A 22,474-nucleotide genomic window follows, 5' to 3' on the forward strand; every position below is an offset into this window, starting at 1 on the left:
CCTGGCTCTCATGAGCATTATTAAATAGATCAGCCAGTATTGGCAGACAAAAGGAATTTGCTTTGATTACAAATACAGCTTTCAAATGCTGTTAGATACTGAGATATTCCTGAGTAGAGCTGATATTACTGGTATTGTGCCAAGTTGTATTGCCCATTTGGGTGAAACATTTTATACACTTTCTTCCTGAAGAATATGAGCACTCAAGACATTTTGCCTATTATTACAGGTTCCTTCTTTATTACTGCTAGCGTGCCACAACTCAGAATTATCTGGCTCATTCCTTTTTAAGATACCACATTATGGGGAACAGAAATCCTAGTTTGAGCTTCAGCAAAGGAAAATATCCTTTTCAGTTCCCTCTTGGTGCACTAATTCAGCTATATTCTTTTCTGTATTATGCTGAAATGAAAGACCCTCACATATCTGTGTTTTAGAATTGTTGAAAATATATAATATCTCTATCCCAAAGCAATTACAGTCTCCAGACTGGAATGAGCAATGCTTCAGTACATCCAGGCCTTTTGGTTCAGCAGAATTTTTTGTGGTGGTGAACTATTTGGAGTCACAATAATCCAGTCTGGTTCTGAGCCGGAGAAGGAAGTTTTAATAGTTTATCCTTCCAAACTTTTAGATAACTGACATATCAAGTTAAGTAACCTACCTAAGCTCATACAAACTGAGCATTCAGTTCGTGTTTCTGGGTTGTGGGTGAAAGTGTCTAGAGTCAAATAGACTCTGTGTAATGTCTGTAATGAGTCATTTTATCCAGAAAACTACCTTTCTTCTCAAAGAAAATACATTGCTCTTCCTTCCATTAATCTTCTATTTCTTTACATATGAAGCTGCTGAAATGGTCCCCTAGAGTCAATGAGGGGTTTGCTTTGTTGTTTAAGCATCATCTTTCATTTTGAGTAACAGACTGCAGTTAAAAGGGGTAACAAATCACTTCCCTGCTTGTATTTCCTTTGTTGGCCTGCGTCTGAAGGCTTTTATTCTCCCATACATACTCAAATTACCTACCTGGTATGACGGTACTATTTTCAGTTCACTGGTACCTGAAATGCATGTGCGCTCGTTCCGTTGTTGTTGTGATCTTTTTTTTTCTGTAATGTAGACACTTAAAACTGTGTCAAGGTAAGCTTTACATTGCTGATGTATTTGTTTAAACAGATTTGCAATGTTCCATAATGTTAGGATACCTAAAGAAAGCATACTGAATGTAGCTGGAGATGTCACAACTGAGGGAAAATACTCAAGCTCTTTCAAGGTATGAATCAAGATTTGTAGTTCATTAATGTAGTTCACTAAATATAGAAAGGTACAATTAGGTTACAGAGATAGGGTGTGGGCCTTGTGGGTTGGGAAGCACTATGTATCTTGACTTAAGTAAGGATGTTGACACATTTTCACATTAAATTGTAATAATCAATAAATCTCATCCTTACATGAGTATTCAACACTATTCATGCCTGGAAAATACCTATTTTCCCTGCTTATTACAAAAAGAGTCTAAAGTTACTAGCTCAGATGCAAACATTAATTTAGTAATATCAGTATCTAGATAGAAGTTCCATAAGCTCCTGAGGAGGCACTCATGAGTCATAGTGTTTTCTCCTTATCTAGTTTAGATGGTTCCATAATAAAAAGTACTAGGTTTTTAACTGCGTTTCTGAGATATCTCAACTCATCTTATTGATTTTACCTACTTCTTGCTTTTTGAGCTGCCCCACTGATGCCAAAGTAGTTTCTTTGGATCTTGCCTGGACATCTCCACTGAATGTCTAAAAAACTAAAATTGGCCAGCCCTCTGGACTTTTGATCATGCTGCCAGAGTTACATCTTTACAGGATAGGTAAATGAAATGTTAACCTCACCATTCAGTCTGTGCTTTTTGTTCATTCAGGATGTTAAAGATCGTTTTAGTGCTTCTCTTGGGTCTTTGTCAACTGGCAGAGTTCTGATTACAGCAATGTCTGTGACCAATTTGAAGCTTGCCTTATCAATAGCCATTCGCTTCTCGGCAACTCGCCGTCAGTTTGGACCAACTGATGAAGAAGAAATACCTGTTCTTGAATACCAAACACAGGTAAAAAGTTTACAGTTCTAATCTACAGACTGTTGTATGATTAAAACAAAATTAGATTCAAAGCTATTACAAATCAAAATAGTGGCACTTAAGTTAGCAAAGTTTGTTTCATCTGAAGTATAGATCCTGTGCAGCTGCAGCAGTTCATTCTAACGTAAGGCCTCATTACTACCACCCCTGGCATGATCAGGCTTTTGAGATAAATTCCTAGAATAACAAAACTCAGAACACTCTTATTTCTCTGAAGTACCTAGAAATGTTTGTCCTCTAAAGAAGTAACTTTTTCAGAGAAAGACTGTCTTTATGTGCACATGAAGTTATTGCAGATGTAAAAGGTAGCATTGAAAAAAAAATGTCAGTGCCTCTTGCGCTGCTATGCTCATTTTCCCCTTTTTAGTCTTCATTCTTTAAAAATGTAGAAGTTGACGTGCACTGTGATTAGGTTCCAAGCTAACGCTAATTTTGAGAGGGATGTAAATGGTTTTTATCCATAGAGTAAGCAGATGAAAAACACCAAAAGGACTTTTGATCTGAAAAAGTAGAAGAAAGAGTATATATGGTAAAGTTCGGAAATAGAGAAACCTCAGATGTGCTGAATGAAATGGTTACTATATAAGAATTGTTGAAAACATACCTGCCCAGTTTGGCTGTACAAAGTGGGTGCTTTTTTCCTGGCTTGCCCTTCGTACTGCAACTTTAAAAGATTTTGTGGGTTTCAACAGTCTCTAGCAAAAGTTGCCTTCTTTCCACCTCTTCTGCAGTTAGGCTGAGTTTGCTTCCCACTATTCTTAGGAATCTCTGGATTTCTGTTACTCTGTAGCCTCTGCTTGCTGACCCTCATTCCCTACTTGCTCTACAACAAAAGCTTCCTCTTAAGCAGTTTCCCTTTTCTTTCATGGGCTTCCATCTGACCTACTTGGAGCAACAAAGATAATTTTTTCATGACTCCACAGCCCCCCCTTTTTTTTTAATAGAATTCAACAAACATAGCAAATATTAAGCAATGAGAAAACAAGTGCAAGTTACACCCTCTGTCCTATTGTTTTAAAGTAACATATGAATCATGACTGACTTGTGCCATGCGAGACATTATACAAAAACAAGGCAAAAATACATTCTTCTGCCCTCTGCCTAAAAAGCTTCGGTGAACATTTGCACTGTTTTAACAGGGTGTTTATCGCAAATTCATAAAATCCATGAACTGGAATGGTGTAACTACAACTGATTTACAAAGTAGTTATACTTAATTATGTTTGTAAAGGGTTATTATTAAGTTATCCTCACAATAAATCAGAGTTTCTCTGTTTGGACAAATTAAAAAGGGATGGGTTCGTTCAAAATTAAAAAGATAGTTAATGGGGAAAAGATAGTTAATGGGAAAAAAATTGTTTTCTGGAAATTTAAAATTATTTATCATAATTATTCACATAAAAATATATATCAATTTGCAATCAAATCTGTTTATTTTTCATTCCAGCAATGGCGCCTTCTTCCTTATCTGGCTGCTGCATATGTGTTAGATTATTTCTCCAAATCCCTATTTGAGAACTATGTAGAATTTTATGCAGGCTTATTGACAAAGCAAAGAAGTCAGAGACAGGTGAGATTAATAACACATTTCCTATTAACTGAACTCTTGTTACAATAAACTTGAAATTGTAAAATGAAAGATCTGTGTACAAGTCCTGAGTCATCTTACAATAAAAAGTTGTACAGCAATGTCTCAGAAATATGGGAAAAACAAACTAATGGATAAAGTGTGTATTCAGAACGATGCCCAAATTGTTAAAGTTATATTGGTTTCAGTGGGATTTAAGGTTATGTTCCCTTGTGGGACTGTTCATCATCAGTATATGATGATAATGCAAATTCAGTTTATGACTGTTGGAAATGGTTTTGCAGGAGGCAGAAACCAAAGACTTTCTGAAATGTTGTTATTCTTAGTTCACATATAAATTCTTGAGTCCAGATCAAGTTTATAATTCATGATCATGCATTAGGAAAAATCTTCTTAGAGTAAAAGGTTGAGAATCCTCTGAGTTGTTGGTTAATGGTGAGTGTCTCAGTCACCGTCAGACCATGAGAAGTTAACTTTTTATATAGGAAATAGTTTGATATATCTGTCTCAGTGTACAGGCTGGTTCTCAGCCAAAGCAACTGCAGCGTGATTTCTTGTAGCATATAAAGTGTATATATATGTATTTTTATTTTAACAATGTTAACTGTTTATTAGGGCCTACATAATGGGTACGAATTGTTTAGATCTTACTTAAACACTCAGTCTTTTCTAGCTAAACTACAGCAGGTGAAAGATTCATATATCAGTGGATGTGTATTTTAATTTTTTCTCTTCACCCAAAAATGCAGAAGAGTCTGTTTGATTCTATAATCTATTTTATCTCTGGAGGTCTCCAGTTCAGTCACTATCTTAGGCAAAACAGTCTCTCAGAGACTAATTGTGATAGAATAAAAATCTTACTGTTGTCGGCAACATTAAGAATTTAGCATTTGCACATTCATTTTGTTCTAGAAGGAGTCTTAAAGAATCTTGGGGGAGTTGCTCTTAAGCAAGCTTTAGTGCTAAAGACTCAGTGTTCCCAGAAACTCTTAAGTAATTCCCAGTATGAAGGTTCCAGATACACTTCCAAGGAAGGCTAATAGAGGTAGTATAATTGCAGGCAACTGTGATTCTTTGCAGATATTTTGGGGCATTTAAATTTCACTGCTTTTCTGAAATTGATGCTTAAAATTCACTGATGACCTTGAAAGGGAGTAAAGAATACAAATAGCCCTTTGCTGCCTGGAGAGAGGGGGATTGCTTACATTACAGAGGGGACAGAAGCTTTCTCTGGACTTGCCACCTTCAACCACATGGTTCTCTGTCTTGAGGAGGAAAAGAGTAGCAAGTAATGAACTGTCCCATTCAAATGCTAGCTGATATATCTGAGATAAGATGTACCCATGTGCCCCTTACCTAGCACAAATTATTCCTTCTCCAAGTAAGAACCTGAGTCCCCAAGATTCTCCAGATGTGGCTGTTTTCTTTCAGAGATGGCAAAAAAAAAAAGAAATAACTACCCTTACATAGTTTGCCAAAAATGTTATATATGTATTGGAAGTAACTGTTTTTCCTTTTTATTAAATAGTGCACATAGCTATGGATTTAATTGGTTTAAATCATCAATACATAACAGGACTTTGTGTAAGGCAGAAACATACTTCGTTGTATGCCTACAAATTAACTTGTGTAAAAATTATTATTGACTAGAAACTTGTTTTCCACAAAGGCTGATTTGGGACGTGAGATTCATGCCTTATCTGCTGCCAGCAAACCATTGGCTTCTTGGACTGCTCAGCAGGCAGCCCAGGAATGCCGAGAAGCTTGTGGAGGACATGGTTACCTTGCCAGTAAGTTGCAGACTTACTTTATACACTGTTCAAGAAAGAGAATGTTTATATTCCTGTCTACCTCAACTGATTTTGGGTCACAGCATCTAGATTTTAGGGCTACTTTTAGAAAGGACTTTTCCTTTTTTTTTACAGATTTGCTTTATACCTGACATCACAAAAAGAGCAATACCCATGCAGTATCTGCATCAGCATTTGAGCACAGTAAGACTGTATGTGTAATCCAGAAATAAAAATGCAGATTTTTTAGGTGAAAATAGCCCTTCTAAAATGGATTCACACTTTTATAAAATCTTCCGATTATATTCATTTTCTCAAGCCAAGCAGTGAATTTACAAGCTCATCTCTTGTTAAAAATAGCTATATATAGGAGCAGATGCCTTACATAGATCTCTTACATATTTGTCATAGCATAATTATTGCCTTACCCTTTGCTAATACATTGAAATATATTAAAATGTGCACTTGTTCTTTTTAAGTGAATCGACTGGGTGAAATTCGTAATGACAATGACCCAAACTGTACATATGAAGGTGATAATAACGTCCTGCTTCAGCAAACCAGCAACTACTTAATGAGCTGGATGAGTTGCATAAGAGGTCAGTTTTCGTTCTGGAATCTTGTGCTGAACCTAACAGTGACTAGATAATGGAATTAGGAGGTATTTTTATACAAAAACAACTGATAGTCATTTCATCATTTTGTAGAGCATAAGTAATGTGCTACAGAATCCATCACATGATTCATTCACAAATACACAGATACTCGCTGCAAGAAATATTCTTTCTCCTAGATCCTGTGGAAGCTAACTAGATGTTATGCCATCCCTAATCATGTTAATTAGTATCTTACTGAGAAGTGCCATTTAGTTCAATGGAGCTAATCCTAAAATTGTTGTGAGTCTCGGTACCTTGTTCATTATACTTAAACAGTTCATATCACCTAACCTAGTGGTAATTTCCATGATTGAGTTTCATAGTTCTCTAGGCAAATGATTTTGTGTCATGTTTATAGCAGTGATTTTCACCAACATCTAAGATTATAAAACCCTGCAAAAGGAGTTGAATCTTGTGGTGCTTATAGACAGTGATGTCAGGTTTTCTAGCGCTTATCTACCTCTCCTCACTTACTGGACTATGCCACAAAAAATAAATATTTTGGCCTATCTAAATCTGGCCTATCAAGTATATGTCTGGCTTTATAACACAGTTTTAGTTCCAAATAGTCTGATTTCTTTTCTCATAAATCATTTTTATTTTATTTGGTTTTTCAGAGAAAGCTCCTTTAGAATCTCCTTTTGGAACAGTAAACTTTTTGCAGAACTACCACCACATCCTTGGCCAGAAATTCACAGCCATTAGTGTTGAAGGTTGCATGGACTCTTCAGGTAGCCTTTTGCTGTTGTAGAACTGCTTTAAAAATCTTAAATTCTTGCCTGATCCAGAGATTTGAGATTCACCCTCCACTACCTACTAGATATTTATCAAATTATTATTTACTGACTTTCTTTGCACGTTACAGTTTGCTGAGGATGCAATTTTCATTTCTTAATATGCACTTTTGTCCCCAGAAGTACAATCTGAATTCTGTTGTGGAATTTTTATGCAGAATAGCATCATATGTATTTGTTCCATTTTTGTTCTTTTCAAATAGCATTTGTTATATTGGTTCTTTGCCACTCTGTTGTTGTTGTTCTTAAATGAGACTTGCGAGTGACACTGACTGCCACTATTTTGCATTTTAAATATCTTATTTTAAGAAACCACACATGTGATTTAGAAATATGTGGAAAAGGCTTTAAGTATGTCCACTGTTTTGACAATTGCTTTTGGTTGAATGAGGGAAAAGGAGTAGTGGTGAAAGAAAAGTCACTGCTGTTTTCTTGGCTTATTTTATTACATAGTTGAATCAAGGAAGACATTACATGCCATTCCCACTTTTGTGTTACTGAGATTGGCCCGTGGAGGGAAGAGAGAATGAAGACACAAAGAGATAATGAGATTGAGACAGGGAGCTGAGCAAAAGTGAATCTGTGAAACTGAGAACATGTAGGGGGAAGAAACTTCAGTCTTAGTATATAAGGGGCAGTTGGGTTGATTCCTGGAATTCATTAACCAGTCTTGTGCTCAAATAATTGCAAAAAAGCTGAACTTTAAATAATGATCAGAGTGCTACATGAGATACAAAGTAAGGTATTACGGTATATTACTATAATAGCTATGGGAAAAAATCTGAATAACTTAAAATACAGAAATAAGAAATAAATTTTAGTTCAAAATGGCTGCATATTTTCTTCTTTCTTTTATGTCTCCAGCTAGTGAAATCCATCAGAGCACAAACTAGTAACTAAACGAATTTTCTGTCCTCTTTTACAATTCCTACTGAACCAGACCGTAGTTTTAAAAATATCTGAGTCTCTTTATTGCAGTGTTCTGTTAGACCCTGGGCTCTTAACTATTCTCAGACAGCGTGTGAACACTGAGAGTCGCATAAATAATATCCCTACATTAAATCTTAAGCTGAGGTGCAGACGAGCAGGATTTATACCAGGTCTTTAAGCTATAGTACTTTTTCCCTTAGTAGTTCCAGACTGTTCTAAAAATATAACACACACAGACAAACCAATTAATTCACATGCAATTGCATTCATTCTACTACCTTTGCTCTATTGGTAGTCATTTGCTTGACAGCACAGAGCATCATTTCAGAGTTGAGAAAGAATGAATCCGCAAAAAGTTAACTGTATTCTGTTCTAAATTTACTCTCAGAAGAGACTCAGAATCTTGTAGACCAAAGCCTTAAAATAAGAAAGAAAATAACTTTAAAAAATTGGAGGGAATCAGAAAATATTTGTGTTTAAACTGAGCTGTGGATATGTCTGGTATTGTAGCTTGGGGTCAGTTGGAACTAGTGTATGGTCAAGCAGGATATGTCTTCACTGAAAGTTACAATCTCACTATACCCAGCTGTTATTTATTGCAGCTACAGTAATGGGCCGAGTGCTATGTTAATGGGTTAAAATGTCTATTTTGGATATCCACAATTCTTTAATGCCTGTGTAGCCTTAGAGATATTGCAAGAGGGAATTGATATCCTCCTATTTGGGTGTGGTGGCATTGGATCAAAATGAAAACTGTCTTCCACAGGAGTATCACTCTGCTTTCTGTGAGCAGAATTCTACTTCAAGGGAGAGTCAACCAAGCCAAGAGTTCTGTCCCTTAATCTTCACCAGAGTACTGGTTTGGGGTTGACTAATGAACCAGCACCTTTTGACTCTCAAAGGTCTTGTCCAAGAAATAATGGCTTTATTCATGCTGTTTTGTTTGTTGTTCACTGAAGTTTCTTGTTGATATTATCACCTTCACTTTTCATCTCAGGACCATAAATTGTGAATGTAGTAGGAGCTGCATGTGGCTTCTGGCATTATGAATGTGAATGTTAAGAATTTCAGTTTCTTCTCTTTTCTACAGTTCCTTTAGCAGCATATAAATGGCTGGTTTGCTACCTGCTCCGAGAAAGTGATCTAAAGCTGAACAAGGAGAAGCAGTCTGGGCGAAGTGATTTTGAGGCAAAAAATAACTGTCAGGTAACACTTATTCAGCTTTTTCATTTTATTTCCATGTGTTTTCTTCCAGGTTTGCCAGATCCTATTAGTTTTATCCCATTATGTCAAGAGGTATAATTTCCTCAACCATAAAGCAGCAAGTCATATAATTAATAAAATGTAATTGCTGTCCATGTGCATTGTATTAATCATGATAGAAGGAGGACAGTTATGATCGGCAGAAGTCTTCCAGGATAGTTCCCTTCAGAAAAGTGCAGGCATGTGGTGGGTAGTGTGTGTAAGTTTAAAATCGCAACTTCTGAAGACTATACGTACTACTATTAAATCTATTGCAGCATCTGATTATTACATCTCCATCTGCTCTTGTGGCCAAATACATACTGTAGGAAAGAATCTCGCTCTGGCAGGCAGGTAAACTAGATGATCTAATAGGTCTTTTCCATTGCTAATTTCTATAGTGCAAACTACTCATGAAAGATACCAGACTGACAGCACTGGAACCTGAAAAGGAAACACTGACAGTCTACAAATAGCAGATCCACTCTCACACCAATGAGCTTTAACAGTAGAAATGGCATAACTCCAAATTACAGTTTGTATCCTCAAGTTCCCTAAACACCTCTGTTACCTCCGTGAAGAAAAATGGCTGGCATCCAAAAAAGAACATTTGGCATTTGTGACTGAGGAGAGGGATCTGTTCCCCGAAGATGGCCAATGTAGTTAACCCTATCTGCAAAACTCATTTAAAAACTACAGGAAGGAATATTCAACTGTGCACCTAGAAGGAGCCAGCTTGGCTTCAATGGGGTATGATCTGTGTAAAATCACTAGTAGAATGAAGGAGACCTTTCCTGTGTTTACTATAGAAGTGGCACAAGTGGAGATGGTCTGCTATGTAAAATTCAGGACAAGAATTGCCCTCTAGTTGCGTGCAACGTAAGAAGTACAAGAAATTTGAGCCAGGTTGCCTGTCCACTGGCCAGCTCTTGGGAGTCTAGTTCTAGGGCCAGTATGTTAGAGAAGGTGATTTACTCAGCAGTGTAAAAGTGACTCACCTCGCTCCTGTGTTCCGCTGTGCTAAATTTTAAAGTTATTTAGGCACTCCCATGGAGACATCACTGAAAAACCTTAAGTCATTAGGTTTTCTTTCCCCCTTTCAATTTGTCTTCAGGACAGGGGAATTTTTTGCTATAAATGCCTCAGAAACATTAAAATGATTTACAAGTAGTACTTTAACAGTTTGCACATACCTGGTTTAAAACTTTCTGGGCATGAAGAAGCACTTTTCTGTCAGACCAGTGGCTGATGAATATATAGTATTTGTTCCTGCTGTGGAAGATCTGAGAGAGAATCCTAGCCTATCCCTAGTATTTTTTTTTTTTTTTTTAGTTTGGGAGTTCTCTGAAGACATCCTAAAGCAGAGAGGAGAAAGGGCTTTGTATTACTTCTCTATGATGTCTCATACAGGCTGAGAAGGTTGGAAACCTCAGCAAGGAGTGTCTGTTTGTCTTCAGCCAGAAGTTTGTTTAAAACAATACAGAAGTGCAAGCAAAGGTGAAGAAGATAGAAGAGTTACAGGAGAGCGGAATAGAGAAACAATTCCTAATATTTCATTTGGGATATTGAGGCCTATGAACTGACACTCATTTCAATATTCTGATCTAAATAAGTCCATCTGGTAAGGGGAGAAGTCTTTCCTAAGCCTGCAGAAAGTAGATGTGGATTTTCCAGTTCATACTTACATATTAGCTTGATATTAAGTATGCCACTGAACGATTAGAGAGAAAGACAGTGATATTTGTAGTATGGCTTTCTTAAATCCCACAATTGATTTAAATGCAAGAATAATGCAAGATTAAAAAAAAATGAAAGCTAATTAACTAACTCTTAAATGACGCAAACTGAACAAATGGATTAAAAGCAAATATCAGTTTAGAGTAATGCAGCAAATCAGCCACAAAAGAAAGAGCTTCATATTCCTCTTTTGCCCACCCACTAGATTGTTTTCATTCAGCAGCCTATTTCATCATATGATATATGCCATGATGCAACAAAGGTAAAACGTATCAAGGTAGTCAAGTCTTCCTATGCGAGTACAACTATTTAAAATTTTATACTCTGTGTTAACAGTAAGTGTTGATTTTTGCCATTCTGATCAGATAGTTGGCAAGGATTAGTTGGTTAGTTTTTTTCAAAACATATTGCAGGCCATTGTATTGAATCCAGTCACACTTACATGATCAAATTTATTTTTTTTATTAGTTGAATGACTGTGATGAGTTTTCAGTAGGTTACTGAACCTCTTTTAAAATTTTATTCCTTTTATGAAATTCTATATAATAATTAAGGTCCAAACCTGCTTTTGTCATCTTAGAATTTTTGGGGTTTATTGATCAACCTAAGGTCATCAGACCCAATTTTCCATGGACTCCTCTCCGATGTAGCTACTTGATCCCAGACAGTCCAGCTGTAAGGAGCTGCCAAATTACACTACTTAGATTTTAAACATTGAATCTGCCCTCTCTTAGGATTGGTGTGACTACCCAAACTGGACCACAGTGGAAAATTAGGATCTTACGTCTACTTGCATGAGGCAACCTTTGCAAAGACCTCGTAGAAAGTTTTCTCCTAGTATTTTTTGTTAGATTTTCTTTAAATCACAAGCTACATTAGCAGCAGATCCAAATGAACAAATCTCCACTGATTTTACTAGAGCAATACCATTTTGAACTAGCTGGGTATTCATTCTTTGTATTTGGTTACTCAGTATCCTTCTTTTCTGTTTCCTAAGGTATACTACTGTCGATCATTAGCCATTGCTTTTATTGAACAAACAGTCTTACAAAGATATCATGACTACACTCATGATCCCAGCGTGCCATCTACTCTGCAGTCTGTGCTTAAGAATCTCAGTGCTCTGTTTGGCCTCTGGTCTTTAAGTAAACATTTGGCTGTGCTATACCAAGGTGAGATCAGTTCCCTGTATACATTAGGCTTGTTACATTATAAAAATCTTAATTTCAAAATCAGTTCTTTTTTTCTTCCACATATTGCCTCTTGGCAGGAGGAGAGAATCCTAATTAGGATTTACGTTAGAGCATTTTCTTATTGCCTGTATAATGTAAAACAGTCATTCTGGGCAGAATTTTCAGGAGCAGGGATTTGGAAATACAAAACTGTAAATTAACCCCAAAGATTTACTCCTAGCTCAGAGAAGATGGAGTGCTCACAAGCAGGAGGGGACAGGGAATATACAGTCAGATGTATAATGTAGTTATTCATGCAGAAGGCTCTAAATGTCTTAAGATTAAGGGGTTTGCAGTGAGCTCATTAATGAAAGACAGTCAATCTAATTACACAAGATCACTTACTCTCTTGAACTGAGAAACTCCTTTGTAACAGTGTAACTTTTGCTGGTTTAAGCTTCTTTATATTATTTTGTTGTAAATGTATTTGCAGGTGGCTATGTATCAGGTGAACAAGCTGGAAGATTTATTCAAAATGCTATTTTGGAACTCTGCTACAGGGTAAGTCATCAATACTGAATACTCAGAAAGAGATATGTCAGTTATGCTGTACTCCAAGGGGTAAGTTAGCAGGATGTTATATTAATTGTTTCTAAATAACTTAATCTCAACAGAAGGCTAATAACCCATTGACCCTGAATCTAGTCCTGTTTTGTTTTTATTTGTTTGTTTGCTTTTGTTTTGTATTTTTTTACCAAAAACTGAAAAATAATATATCTTACAAAATGGTGCTTTTTCATTTGTGGCCTTGCAGTTTTTGTCAGAAAACGAGCCAAATACTTGAGATCTCCAATCCAGTTATATTTATTTAATTATGTTGTTAGTTCATGAATTGTTTTTCTCAACACAGAAGCTTTTAAAACTAGGTCATATTTTTCCCAGGTAAAATAAATTTTCAAAGAAGTTATGTTTTTAGAGTTCTTAAGTCTGTTTTTTTATGTCGTGAACATCGTAGTTAAATGTGTCTTAAAACTCCTAAGTAATGAAGAAAAGCATTTAAAATACAATCTCTTTTCGGTTATTATCGTGGGAGGAAAAAAAGCAAAATAAACCTAGTCTCCTTACAATGGATTTCCCTTATGTTACCACAAACCAGTATTTTATGGAAGTAATTTTTTACTGCTCTGGAGTTCACAGGTAGCCATAGGTATCTACAAAAGTTGCCAAATGAATGTCTTCTGTTTTTAAACAGTTGAAAGATGATGCTGTTGCCTTGGTTGATGTCTTTGCTCCTCCTGACTTCATTCTCAACTCTCCCATTGGCAAAGCTAACGGAGAGGTAATAAAATCTGTTTTAGTATTTAGAAATTTAATCATCTTGAAAGGGATTGTTTTTGTAAATGGCAATAATATGTTCAAGACATTTTACAACTGGGAAAGAAAGGGAAGACCCTCTTTTCAGTGCAAAGTACCATAGTTAAATTGATGTCAGCAGAGCAGTGACAGTTTGCATTTGCACTTTTCACATTCCAGCCTCCTTCCTATCTACCTCAAAGAATCTTTGCAATTCCACAACTGAAAGAAGATTGGGGAGCAGCATGTATACTGTGCTTTTTCTACTCTCGCTTTGAGGAGAGGCAGATTATATTCATGCTCTATGCATACAAATAGAGGAAAACGAAGTATATGTGTGAATATTTGAGGTACATCTATGTCTACTGTGAACTGTGCGTTATTTTGAAGAACTCCAATTCTGAGTAGATAATTTCATTTTCTCTTTGGTATGGAGTAATTGACCTTGACAGTGACAGAACAGAGAAAAGTATAGCGGAGAGTTGCACCTCAGCATGAAGACTTAGTGTCCTTCCCTAGTTTTAGGCTGTAGCAAAGAGTACTTAATTTTAGATCTTTCATTCTAATTATTTGGTTATATTTGAAAGTGATCTCTTAAATATTCAAATATGTATGTATTTTCCAAGACAAAACTAAATTGATAACGTTTTCAACAGCAACATGTCAGACATCCAGCAATGTGTCACATATTCTAAGGTAAATTAAACCGATCAGATTTCCACATCAAAATTAGTTCTGTTAGAATTTTTTACATATAAGAGGATAGAATAAGTTGATGCTGAAGTTTGCCTCAGTGAATGAGGTTTGCAAACCTCCATTCACTGGAAACTCCATAATACCTAGTATTATACTCAAATCATCTCATCCACCCAATGAATTCATAACACTTGCCAATTTTGTAGCCAGTGGTTTTTACATCATTTACCTATATACTGCCTTCCATCTAGTAATCTCAAAATATTTAAAAATTCTGTTAATAAAAGCCCCTAGAAACCCTTTGATATAAGCACATGTCATGATACGTGTTTCACAGCCTAGGAACACAAGCCCCAAGTTAGGGACAGTTATGACTGTAGAATTTACGCACCAATTATCACAAATGAAATGATGCAAAAAATTTTAAGAAACACTGGGTTTGTTTGCTTCATTAATGATAGATTCACAGTCAGCTTCTTGTCCTTACTCTCACACCTCTACTGTGCTTTGACCATCTCAGGATCTCCTGTCACAAAATATCTTCTTATTGCAATTGAATGAAGTATTGTATAGTAGTTTGGATCTATTACTAACTAGTGCAACAGCATTACTCTGTACATGCTAATTTAATCCTGAACTTACTCCAGGAACATCTCTTTTAAGCATAAAGATACAGAGAGTCACCTACCTCCCCTTTCCAATGTCGTTTCACTTACGCAATGAAATATAAGCTCTATACATAAATCACATTGGTTTGATAACACCTTTCCCAGTAAGGTATCCCAGATTCTACTTGAAAATTCTGGTCAAAAACTAAAGAGAGAGACCCAAGGGATCTTAATATAGATGTGAAAAATTCTGTCATGTTAGTGCTTCTCCTTGCTTTGATATGTCATTCATCCCTGTTAAGATTCAGAGACAGTCTTTCCTATAGTCTAAATCACACAAAGCAAAAATTGTATCGAGAGCATGAGAATGGCAACACTGGATCCAATTCGCTTAATACTCTGTTTCAGACAGTAGCTAATAGCAGAAGGAAAACTCTGTACAAAACAGTTGATATCTAGGCTGATTCTTCCCCCCACATGTTGTCTCAGCTTCTGATAGCTGGTAGTTGAAGAGGTTTCTCAAGCCATAGATTGTATTTCTGTCATCCTTTTTAATAGCCACCGATGTATCTATTCTTCATTAACTTTTCTAATCCATTTTGAGTCCACCTATCTTTTGGTTTCTGTGAAACTTTGTGGCAACATGTCCTGTTATTTAAGTATGAGTACTGTGAAAACATACTTCCAGTTCTCAGTCCATAACCGTTCAGTATCTGTGGGGGCCTTTTCATTCCTCTGATAAGCCTTCTTATCCTTATATGTATCCTTCTTGGTTCTGCCATGTTCTTTCTGACGTGTCATAACCAGACATACATGCAGGATTCAGGAGGTGGGTGCACCATGAATTTAGTTATTCGAAGTTCCTCTCTGCTTTTTTTTTTTTTTTTCTTGATGTATTTAAAGGGCTGTATTTCATTCCAAAGCCTCAACAAACCAAAATTCCTGCTTACTGACCAACTCTAGTCAGCAGGGACAAACTGTGGGATAACTATTATGTAGAGACTAGCAGTGCAGTAGTTTTGTTTACTGTGTACAGATTCTGTAGCGAATTATTAGAGCCTGGGGAGACTGCCAGGAAGTTTAACAGGACTGCTGAGTCAAATGTACTCAATATTGTGGTCTTGCTTCTAAAGTTTTGTCCCAAATTGTCCATCGTTTCCATGGTGATCAAGTAATACAGAAGGCAGCACAGATGTTTCTAAAGAGACGCTGACCCTAACAAAATGATTACTTTGAAAACACAGTATCTACAAATAAAGAAGGAAGGGCTAGAACTACATCTCAGACCATCTCAACAAGAGGACTGCAATCATCACTGGGAACTTTGTTTCCCTTTCTGTAGGTTTTTTTGAGGATTAAGTTAGTGAAAGAGGTCCTGGAGAAGAAAGCATCAGAGATAATTCTGGGAGAAGGAACACCATCTATAAGAACATATGTATTGACCAAAAGCCCATTTTCACCCCATATTCTGTTTCTAAAAGGGACTATGAGTGGATGAGAGTGGCATGAATATATGATACAGGGCATGTATACAGTCATCTTTCCTAGAATACTTTCTATCAGTCAGCTGGAAATTACTTATCAGCAACTAATAAAGCTGTCATGTAATGGATCTGGGTAAAACATTTGGGGATTTACTGTGTGAATTCTAACAAAAAGTTTGGGTTGATTATTCACATAAATATAGTAGCCATAGAAACTTATTTAATTCATTAATATTAGGAATTAAGAACTGATCACTGAAATCAATACAGCTTAGTTTTCTTACAGAATTTCTTTTGTTCAGAAAATACATTGCAAAAGAATGATGTAAAGCTCTTCCAGCAACTGTGTATCTTCGATTGAACAGTGCTGCATTTTACGATTTTTGAAAATATCAGACAACCAATTTCACCTGTATCTATATAGACCTTGAATAATGTGCATCTTATGCAGATAGGAATCTAAACGTCCTTGCCTGCTAAATACTTGCTAAGTTTCTTGAGAGCCATATTTAAACATATCTTGAGAAATTAATTTCAAGCAATGATATCCAATCCACGTGTTGCAGGATTCCATCAGGTTTTGCAAACTACCTCTCTCTAGTCCATGGTTTTCAATTTGTGTAATGTTTTTGGCTGAAATCTGAAAAAGGCTGTCAGTCAATCACTCAAAGAAAAGACTTAATAAAGCTCCCTGTCTCCTGACTGCCCATATTTATTTCTCTAATTGTTGCTATCTGTGCAGCTTATCAAATACTGTAGCATTAACACTTACATTTGGATACCTTTCTTTCTTTCTAATTACATGTATGTTAAACATTTACATAGTCTGAATTTTTCATTGGCTTTCCCATAGCTGTACTCCTATGATTATTTTTAGTCTCATACTTTCCTCTCCATTTCACACGTTTTATTCATTAATGAATTATAGATGGTTTGTGTTTCGTATGAAAGGAGAAGGAATGCAAAGGAGAAAGGAAAACAGTGGAAGCATTTTAGTACAAATTATGATGTGGTGTAGAACAGATTATACAAGCAAAAGAGGCAAATGAAGTTAATTCGGGATAATTCATGTTGTGCCGCAGTAAGAGTGGCCTGGGCCTAGAGCCACAGATTCTTAACCGGAGCAGGAGAAAAGTTTCCAAATATGTAATAGGCAGCTTTAAGCACTGAATTAAAGTTGAAATTCTTTTTAAAATAAACTTGAATGATCTGGGCATCATTTCCTCACGGAAGCTTCAACAATCTCAGCTTAAGTATTAAAGTTTTCTCTACATTTTTTCAAGATTATTTTAAAAAATTGTGAGACAATATTAAACCAAACTTGAATGAATTAAATTGTATCAGTAAGCCCTAGCCCAAATAATCAAGGAGCACATATATTCAAAGAATGTATTTATGTAATTAATGTATTTATTTAAATCATCACAGATACATAGGGCCAAGCCTTCTTTTGATGTCAGTGAAAGGCTTTCCACTTTACATCACTGACTGCTCTTATACTGTATCATTCTGTACTCATACTTAACTGCTGGAGATACAGCTTTCTTTCCTTCATATTTCTATAATCCTATTTATCCCTCATAAAATTGCTGAAGAATTAACAATCTGCTTATGAGAGAGGAATTTCTTACGTTCAGACTAAACAGTTCGTATCGGAGAGAGAAGTTTTGTTACTTACCAGAAAGGTGTTCACATACATGAGTGCTTTCAGATACAGTCTTCAGGTGTGGACAGAATAAAGATTAGCTTAATTTAGCCCTGTTTCTAAATTTTTACCTTTGATAATACAACTGATGTCAAATTGAAAACAACATAATCACACACACACACACAAAAAAAAAAACAAAGTAATGTTCTTATGCCAAGGGTGGTCTAAATGATTTACGTAGGAAACCTGATGTTTACACTAGTTTGAAGTTTTGTCCTTTATCTTTGTATATATTCTAGCTCATACATAATCACCACATTTGTTATCTAGAAATTCAATCACAATCCCAACCGAATATTTGTTAAATAATTTAAACTTGCAGAAATTTTGCTGGTTTTATTTTCTGTATAAATTAATCCTTTTTTTCTTAATTTTGCAGTTATATAAAAATATGTGGGCCGAGATCCTTCAAGGCAGCAAAGCTCTGAACAGACCTTCATGGTGGGCAGAATTTTGTATTAATAAACCTGTTACAGGCAGGCTGAGGTCAAGACTGTAAATGAAACAATTTGTAAGAGGCCAGATGGAGCTAAGATGGATACCGTATTACAGACATCAGAAGGAAATGAAATCGTATGTCAAACACAAAAAATGAAAGAGATTTTCAAATAGAGGTGCCAAATCTTAGAATAACTTTGAAATTGAGTCCAACTTGATCTCAAGGACTGTTGACATAATAGTGACAAGAGCAAAAGCAACGCATGTGCATATTATTCATATTTACTCAGTTAAATATAAAAAATGAAGATTCTTTAAGATCATTGCTTTGCAAAGTGTCTATACATAGAATGTTCCAGTAGTGTCTTGACTTTACTGGCATATTACTGAAATTAAATAATTAACAAGCATCTCCCACCAGTGGTTATAAACGAACTGAACAAAAGTATTTTTTCAAGATTCTAGGAGAGTATTAACAAAATAAAAGAGAATTTTAAAACAAATGGAAAAAATATATCAAGAGCAGCAACATGGATAAACCTGTATTAAGGAATGAGAATCATTTCAGAGCCCCTTTAAAGTCCATGAAGCTTTTCTGATTTACTTCATGTGCTCTGGTGTTAAAATATTTGATTATTCTTCCAGTGTAAGAGAAGATTTGGGAATTCGGGTAAGCTGCCTTTGAAATGTATGTATCTTTGTAAATGAAATTAATTGAAAATGAGTCATTTATACATTTTTTTTAAAAAGTGTGGTAATGCAAACCTGAAAGTCTTGTATATGTTCCGGTTAGTTATAATCCTTTCAGTACTGCAAACCTAGTAATAAGCCTGGGATAAGTCAACATACACAGAAAGTGCACCTACATTTTTAGATCAAAATGTACTCAAATTAATGTGTTTGAGTTAAAAATACTGTGCTATAAGAACATGTAACTGTATGATAGGCAGTATTGAACATACTACAAATTTTCTGTCAGCTATATTAACCTGTAAATATTTTTCTTTTCAAAAAGAAGAGACACTTACATAAAGCTTTGAAAATTCAGAGTATTTTAGGTTTTAGATACACTGTGGAAAAAGTAATTTTTTTATTGTATCTGTGAACTGTTAAACCCTAAAGCCTGCTTCCCTTGCTGTTGTAAGCAGGCATATCAAGTCAGAGAGATTCTTTCATAACTTGACTAGTATTTTTGGCTTCATCTTGTGCTGTTAAAATACACAGAAGTTAGTGCTGAATAGCACATTAGCAGAGTTAGATTCTTGTCCTTGAGAAGTTTTAAAATTTCCTAAGGAGTTTCCATGTCAGTATATAAAAGTTCATAAGTCTTTACACACCACCACCTTTGATCACTTAGTTCTGTGAAGGCTTCCACAGTTCCACCTAAATCTGACAGAGCTTAGGAGACATTTCACTGCAGAAGAATGCATTGCAAGGCCAATATTAAAAAGATTTCTGGAGTATCTCAAGGTATATTACCAAACAGAAAAATTTTAAGTTTTAGTTTGGTTTTCTAGGAGCAATTCAAGGTTAATTAAAGTTGATCACCCTCAGCACACTTCACTAATAAATAAATAAGTTGCTCACACTTCCACTGGAAAAATGGATAAAAATACCATGTTAAGCTTTACCTGTACTTTTTTTTCTGAACTTCATTTTCTTTGTCCAGAAGATTGTCGGTGTTGCTGGTGTTTTTTCTGTCTATATTCTTTCTTTTCTAATGAGGCATCATAATTCAGGATATCCCAGTAGAAATCTTTGTCTAGCTATCAAACAATATAAAAGAGGAAAAAGTTTAGGCAGCTTTGTTGAAAAGATTGGTATATACTAAGACTTTATTTTCTTTGAATTACTTTGCCTTTGAATTGCATTTGAATGTCCAATAGATGGCATCATCCCATGGAAAAAGATAAATACAGATAGTGTAGAATCATAGAGCCATATGATTATCTTCATCTGTTTCTATTTTCTCCATCTACAGGGAATCCAGCAAGTGTGGATTTGTAATTTGTATTTGCAATTTGTATTTTTGCAAATGTGAATGGAAATAGGCAGAGCACATTATTTCCAGAAACCAGTGTGAACACTGTGATCTTTGTGTCAATAAAAGGGACAAATGGGGAAAATGATGCCTCACTACTCAAAATGCAGAGACCAGTAACATTGATTGGCTGCTCCACATTCTGTACCATCGACTATCAGCAGCATTATTTCACCGCATCTTGAAAGCATGTGGTTTCCCTATCACCTCTGAGTTTTTCCTAAGCAATAATTTTCTACTGTCTCTTTCCTCACAGCTGGGAAGAAGTAGCAAAGTAAAACAATTGTATATAAATCTTGCGTGTAGACTAGCAAACTAGTTTTGAGGCCTTCTGTAGCCCAGGAAAAAAAAAGGAGAGCTATGTTTGGCAGGTAGCTTTAGCCAGCTATGTTTGGCAAGTAGCTTTAGCCACGCTTGTCCGAAAAAAAAAGAAACTGAGAAATCACAGCAGAACAAACCAAAGAACCAGCAAGCCCCAAAGATACCTGCTGAACACATAACAGGAAAAACAGAATTGTGGCTCTTTTGTGGAGATAAATGCCTAAACTTCTCCTGCTAATCTTATTTATTGCTACTAAACTTTGGATGTTTGTCAACATCCAAAATCCCTGATAGATAAGAACTGTACAAACTGACAGTAAACTGGTGTTTGTCCTGAAAAGCTTGTAACTGACTGAAATGAATATTGAAGAGAGTGTATCAACAAGAACATGATCGTGGGGGGGCAGAATAGGATAATCAGTAAAATGTCATGATTATAGATGCTCATATAAACTGTGCAAATACTTCACACAGCTTACGTTAAGGACATAACTTTATGAGAGCCTTGGATACCTACACAGTTAACCAAAAGCCTTAGACACCTGAGCATTTTACTACAGTCCAGATGACAAAGTGCCAAAGCTGAAAAAAGTGAAGATGGACTGGGTCCACAGCAAGGCTATGAGGAGTTACTCTTGGTAACATCACACATCTCTGTACCTCCAACAGAGGCATGGTGGCTGTTCATCAAAGCTGTTTGCAAGCTCAGTGCCAGGTGTTCAACAGCTGCTGCACTTTATATGCTTCCAGCAGAGACAGACTCATTCTGTGGGCCTGATCCACTCTGTACTGGATAGCTATCAAAGCCTTAATGTTTTCTGTATATATATTTGTTGTCATTCTTTCCCTTTAATCAGTTATGACTATGAATTTCTGACCAGTATATTATATTATCTGTATAATCAATTGAGCAAAATTTTTTTTTTTCACAAAGTCAACACTTTGCCAAAGGTTCTAGAGGTCTCCTTTACCCAGCTTTTCAGAGTAGCTGAAATTTAAGTGTGAACTTGCAGAGTTTAGTGGCAAGAGTGGAGGGAGCAAGATGTAATGAAATTTGGCCTCCAATTCCCTACTAAATCATAGGGTAGTAATTCACCAACTACCACAAGATGTCATTACTGTTTGCAGTCTGTTCCTCTTACAGGACATTAAATAGAAGAGACCTCTGGCAGAACAGAAAAGTCACTTCCCACCCAAATGCCAAATAATGTTGGATGCATCATTTTATCTTGGCTGGGGAGTTGGGTCAGAGGCTGTCGGACAGATTCAGTCCAAAGCCATTTGGCCATGGGAATCCATCCTTTCAGTTGCCACACAAAGGAAGCCAAATCTATCACCAGAAAGTTGAATGCATGTAGACCGGAAAGAATCTTGACATAGCTTTCCCAGTAACCCCAACAGCTTGTCTCCTTGACAGCACTATTTTTCTTCTTTGTGATTTCTCAAACTACCTACCTACCAGCTAAAGGTATTTCAGGCTGGTTTCATCTGTGATGTGCTATTTCTGCTGATGTAACTCAGTTAAATCCACCAAATGCTTTCATATCAGTATAACTCAAATTGTTCATGTGTGTTAGGATACCAAATACACAAAACTCCCTTGGCAGTGTGGAAGATACATTCATGAGACATTCGCAGGCCGTTGTAGGAGCTATGGTGTAAGGAGAAATTAGGGAATCAAATGGAGGTCCTACTGTCTTTAGCAACAACTGCAGTTCTGTAAATACGGGCTTTCCAGAGGTGCTGTTTTTCTACAAGTAGACTCATGCTCCTCTCATACTGCTGTAACTCCAAGAG

At 36.1% G+C, this 22,474-nt stretch overlaps 1 protein-coding gene across 3 annotated transcripts in view; it reads left to right on the forward strand.

Moving 5' to 3' along the window:
* Positions 1-21,548, forward strand: part of ACOX3 (acyl-CoA oxidase 3, pristanoyl) — a 43,439-nt gene extending 21,891 nt beyond the window's left edge. For all 3 annotated transcript variants that reach the window (XM_062575284.1, XM_062575285.1, XM_062575286.1), the window contains 11 exons: positions 1,174-1,270; positions 1,907-2,089; positions 3,567-3,689; positions 5,377-5,497; positions 5,977-6,096; positions 6,771-6,884; positions 8,968-9,083; positions 11,854-12,028; positions 12,522-12,589; positions 13,281-13,367; positions 18,257-21,548. In XM_062575284.1, the coding sequence (XP_062431268.1) occupies positions 1,174-1,270; positions 1,907-2,089; positions 3,567-3,689; positions 5,377-5,497; positions 5,977-6,096; positions 6,771-6,884; positions 8,968-9,083; positions 11,854-12,028; positions 12,522-12,589; positions 13,281-13,367; positions 18,257-18,376 (1,324 nt within the window). In that variant the 3' untranslated portion in view covers positions 18,377-21,548. The remainder of the gene's footprint in view (positions 1-1,173; positions 1,271-1,906; positions 2,090-3,566; positions 3,690-5,376; positions 5,498-5,976; positions 6,097-6,770; positions 6,885-8,967; positions 9,084-11,853; positions 12,029-12,521; positions 12,590-13,280; positions 13,368-18,256) is intronic.
* Positions 21,549-22,474: the final 926 nt, after the last annotated feature.

Source organism: Rhea pennata, chromosome 4 (assembly GCF_028389875.1).
Source record: "Rhea pennata isolate bPtePen1 chromosome 4, bPtePen1.pri, whole genome shotgun sequence".
NCBI lineage: Eukaryota > Metazoa > Chordata > Aves > Rheiformes > Rheidae > Rhea > Rhea pennata.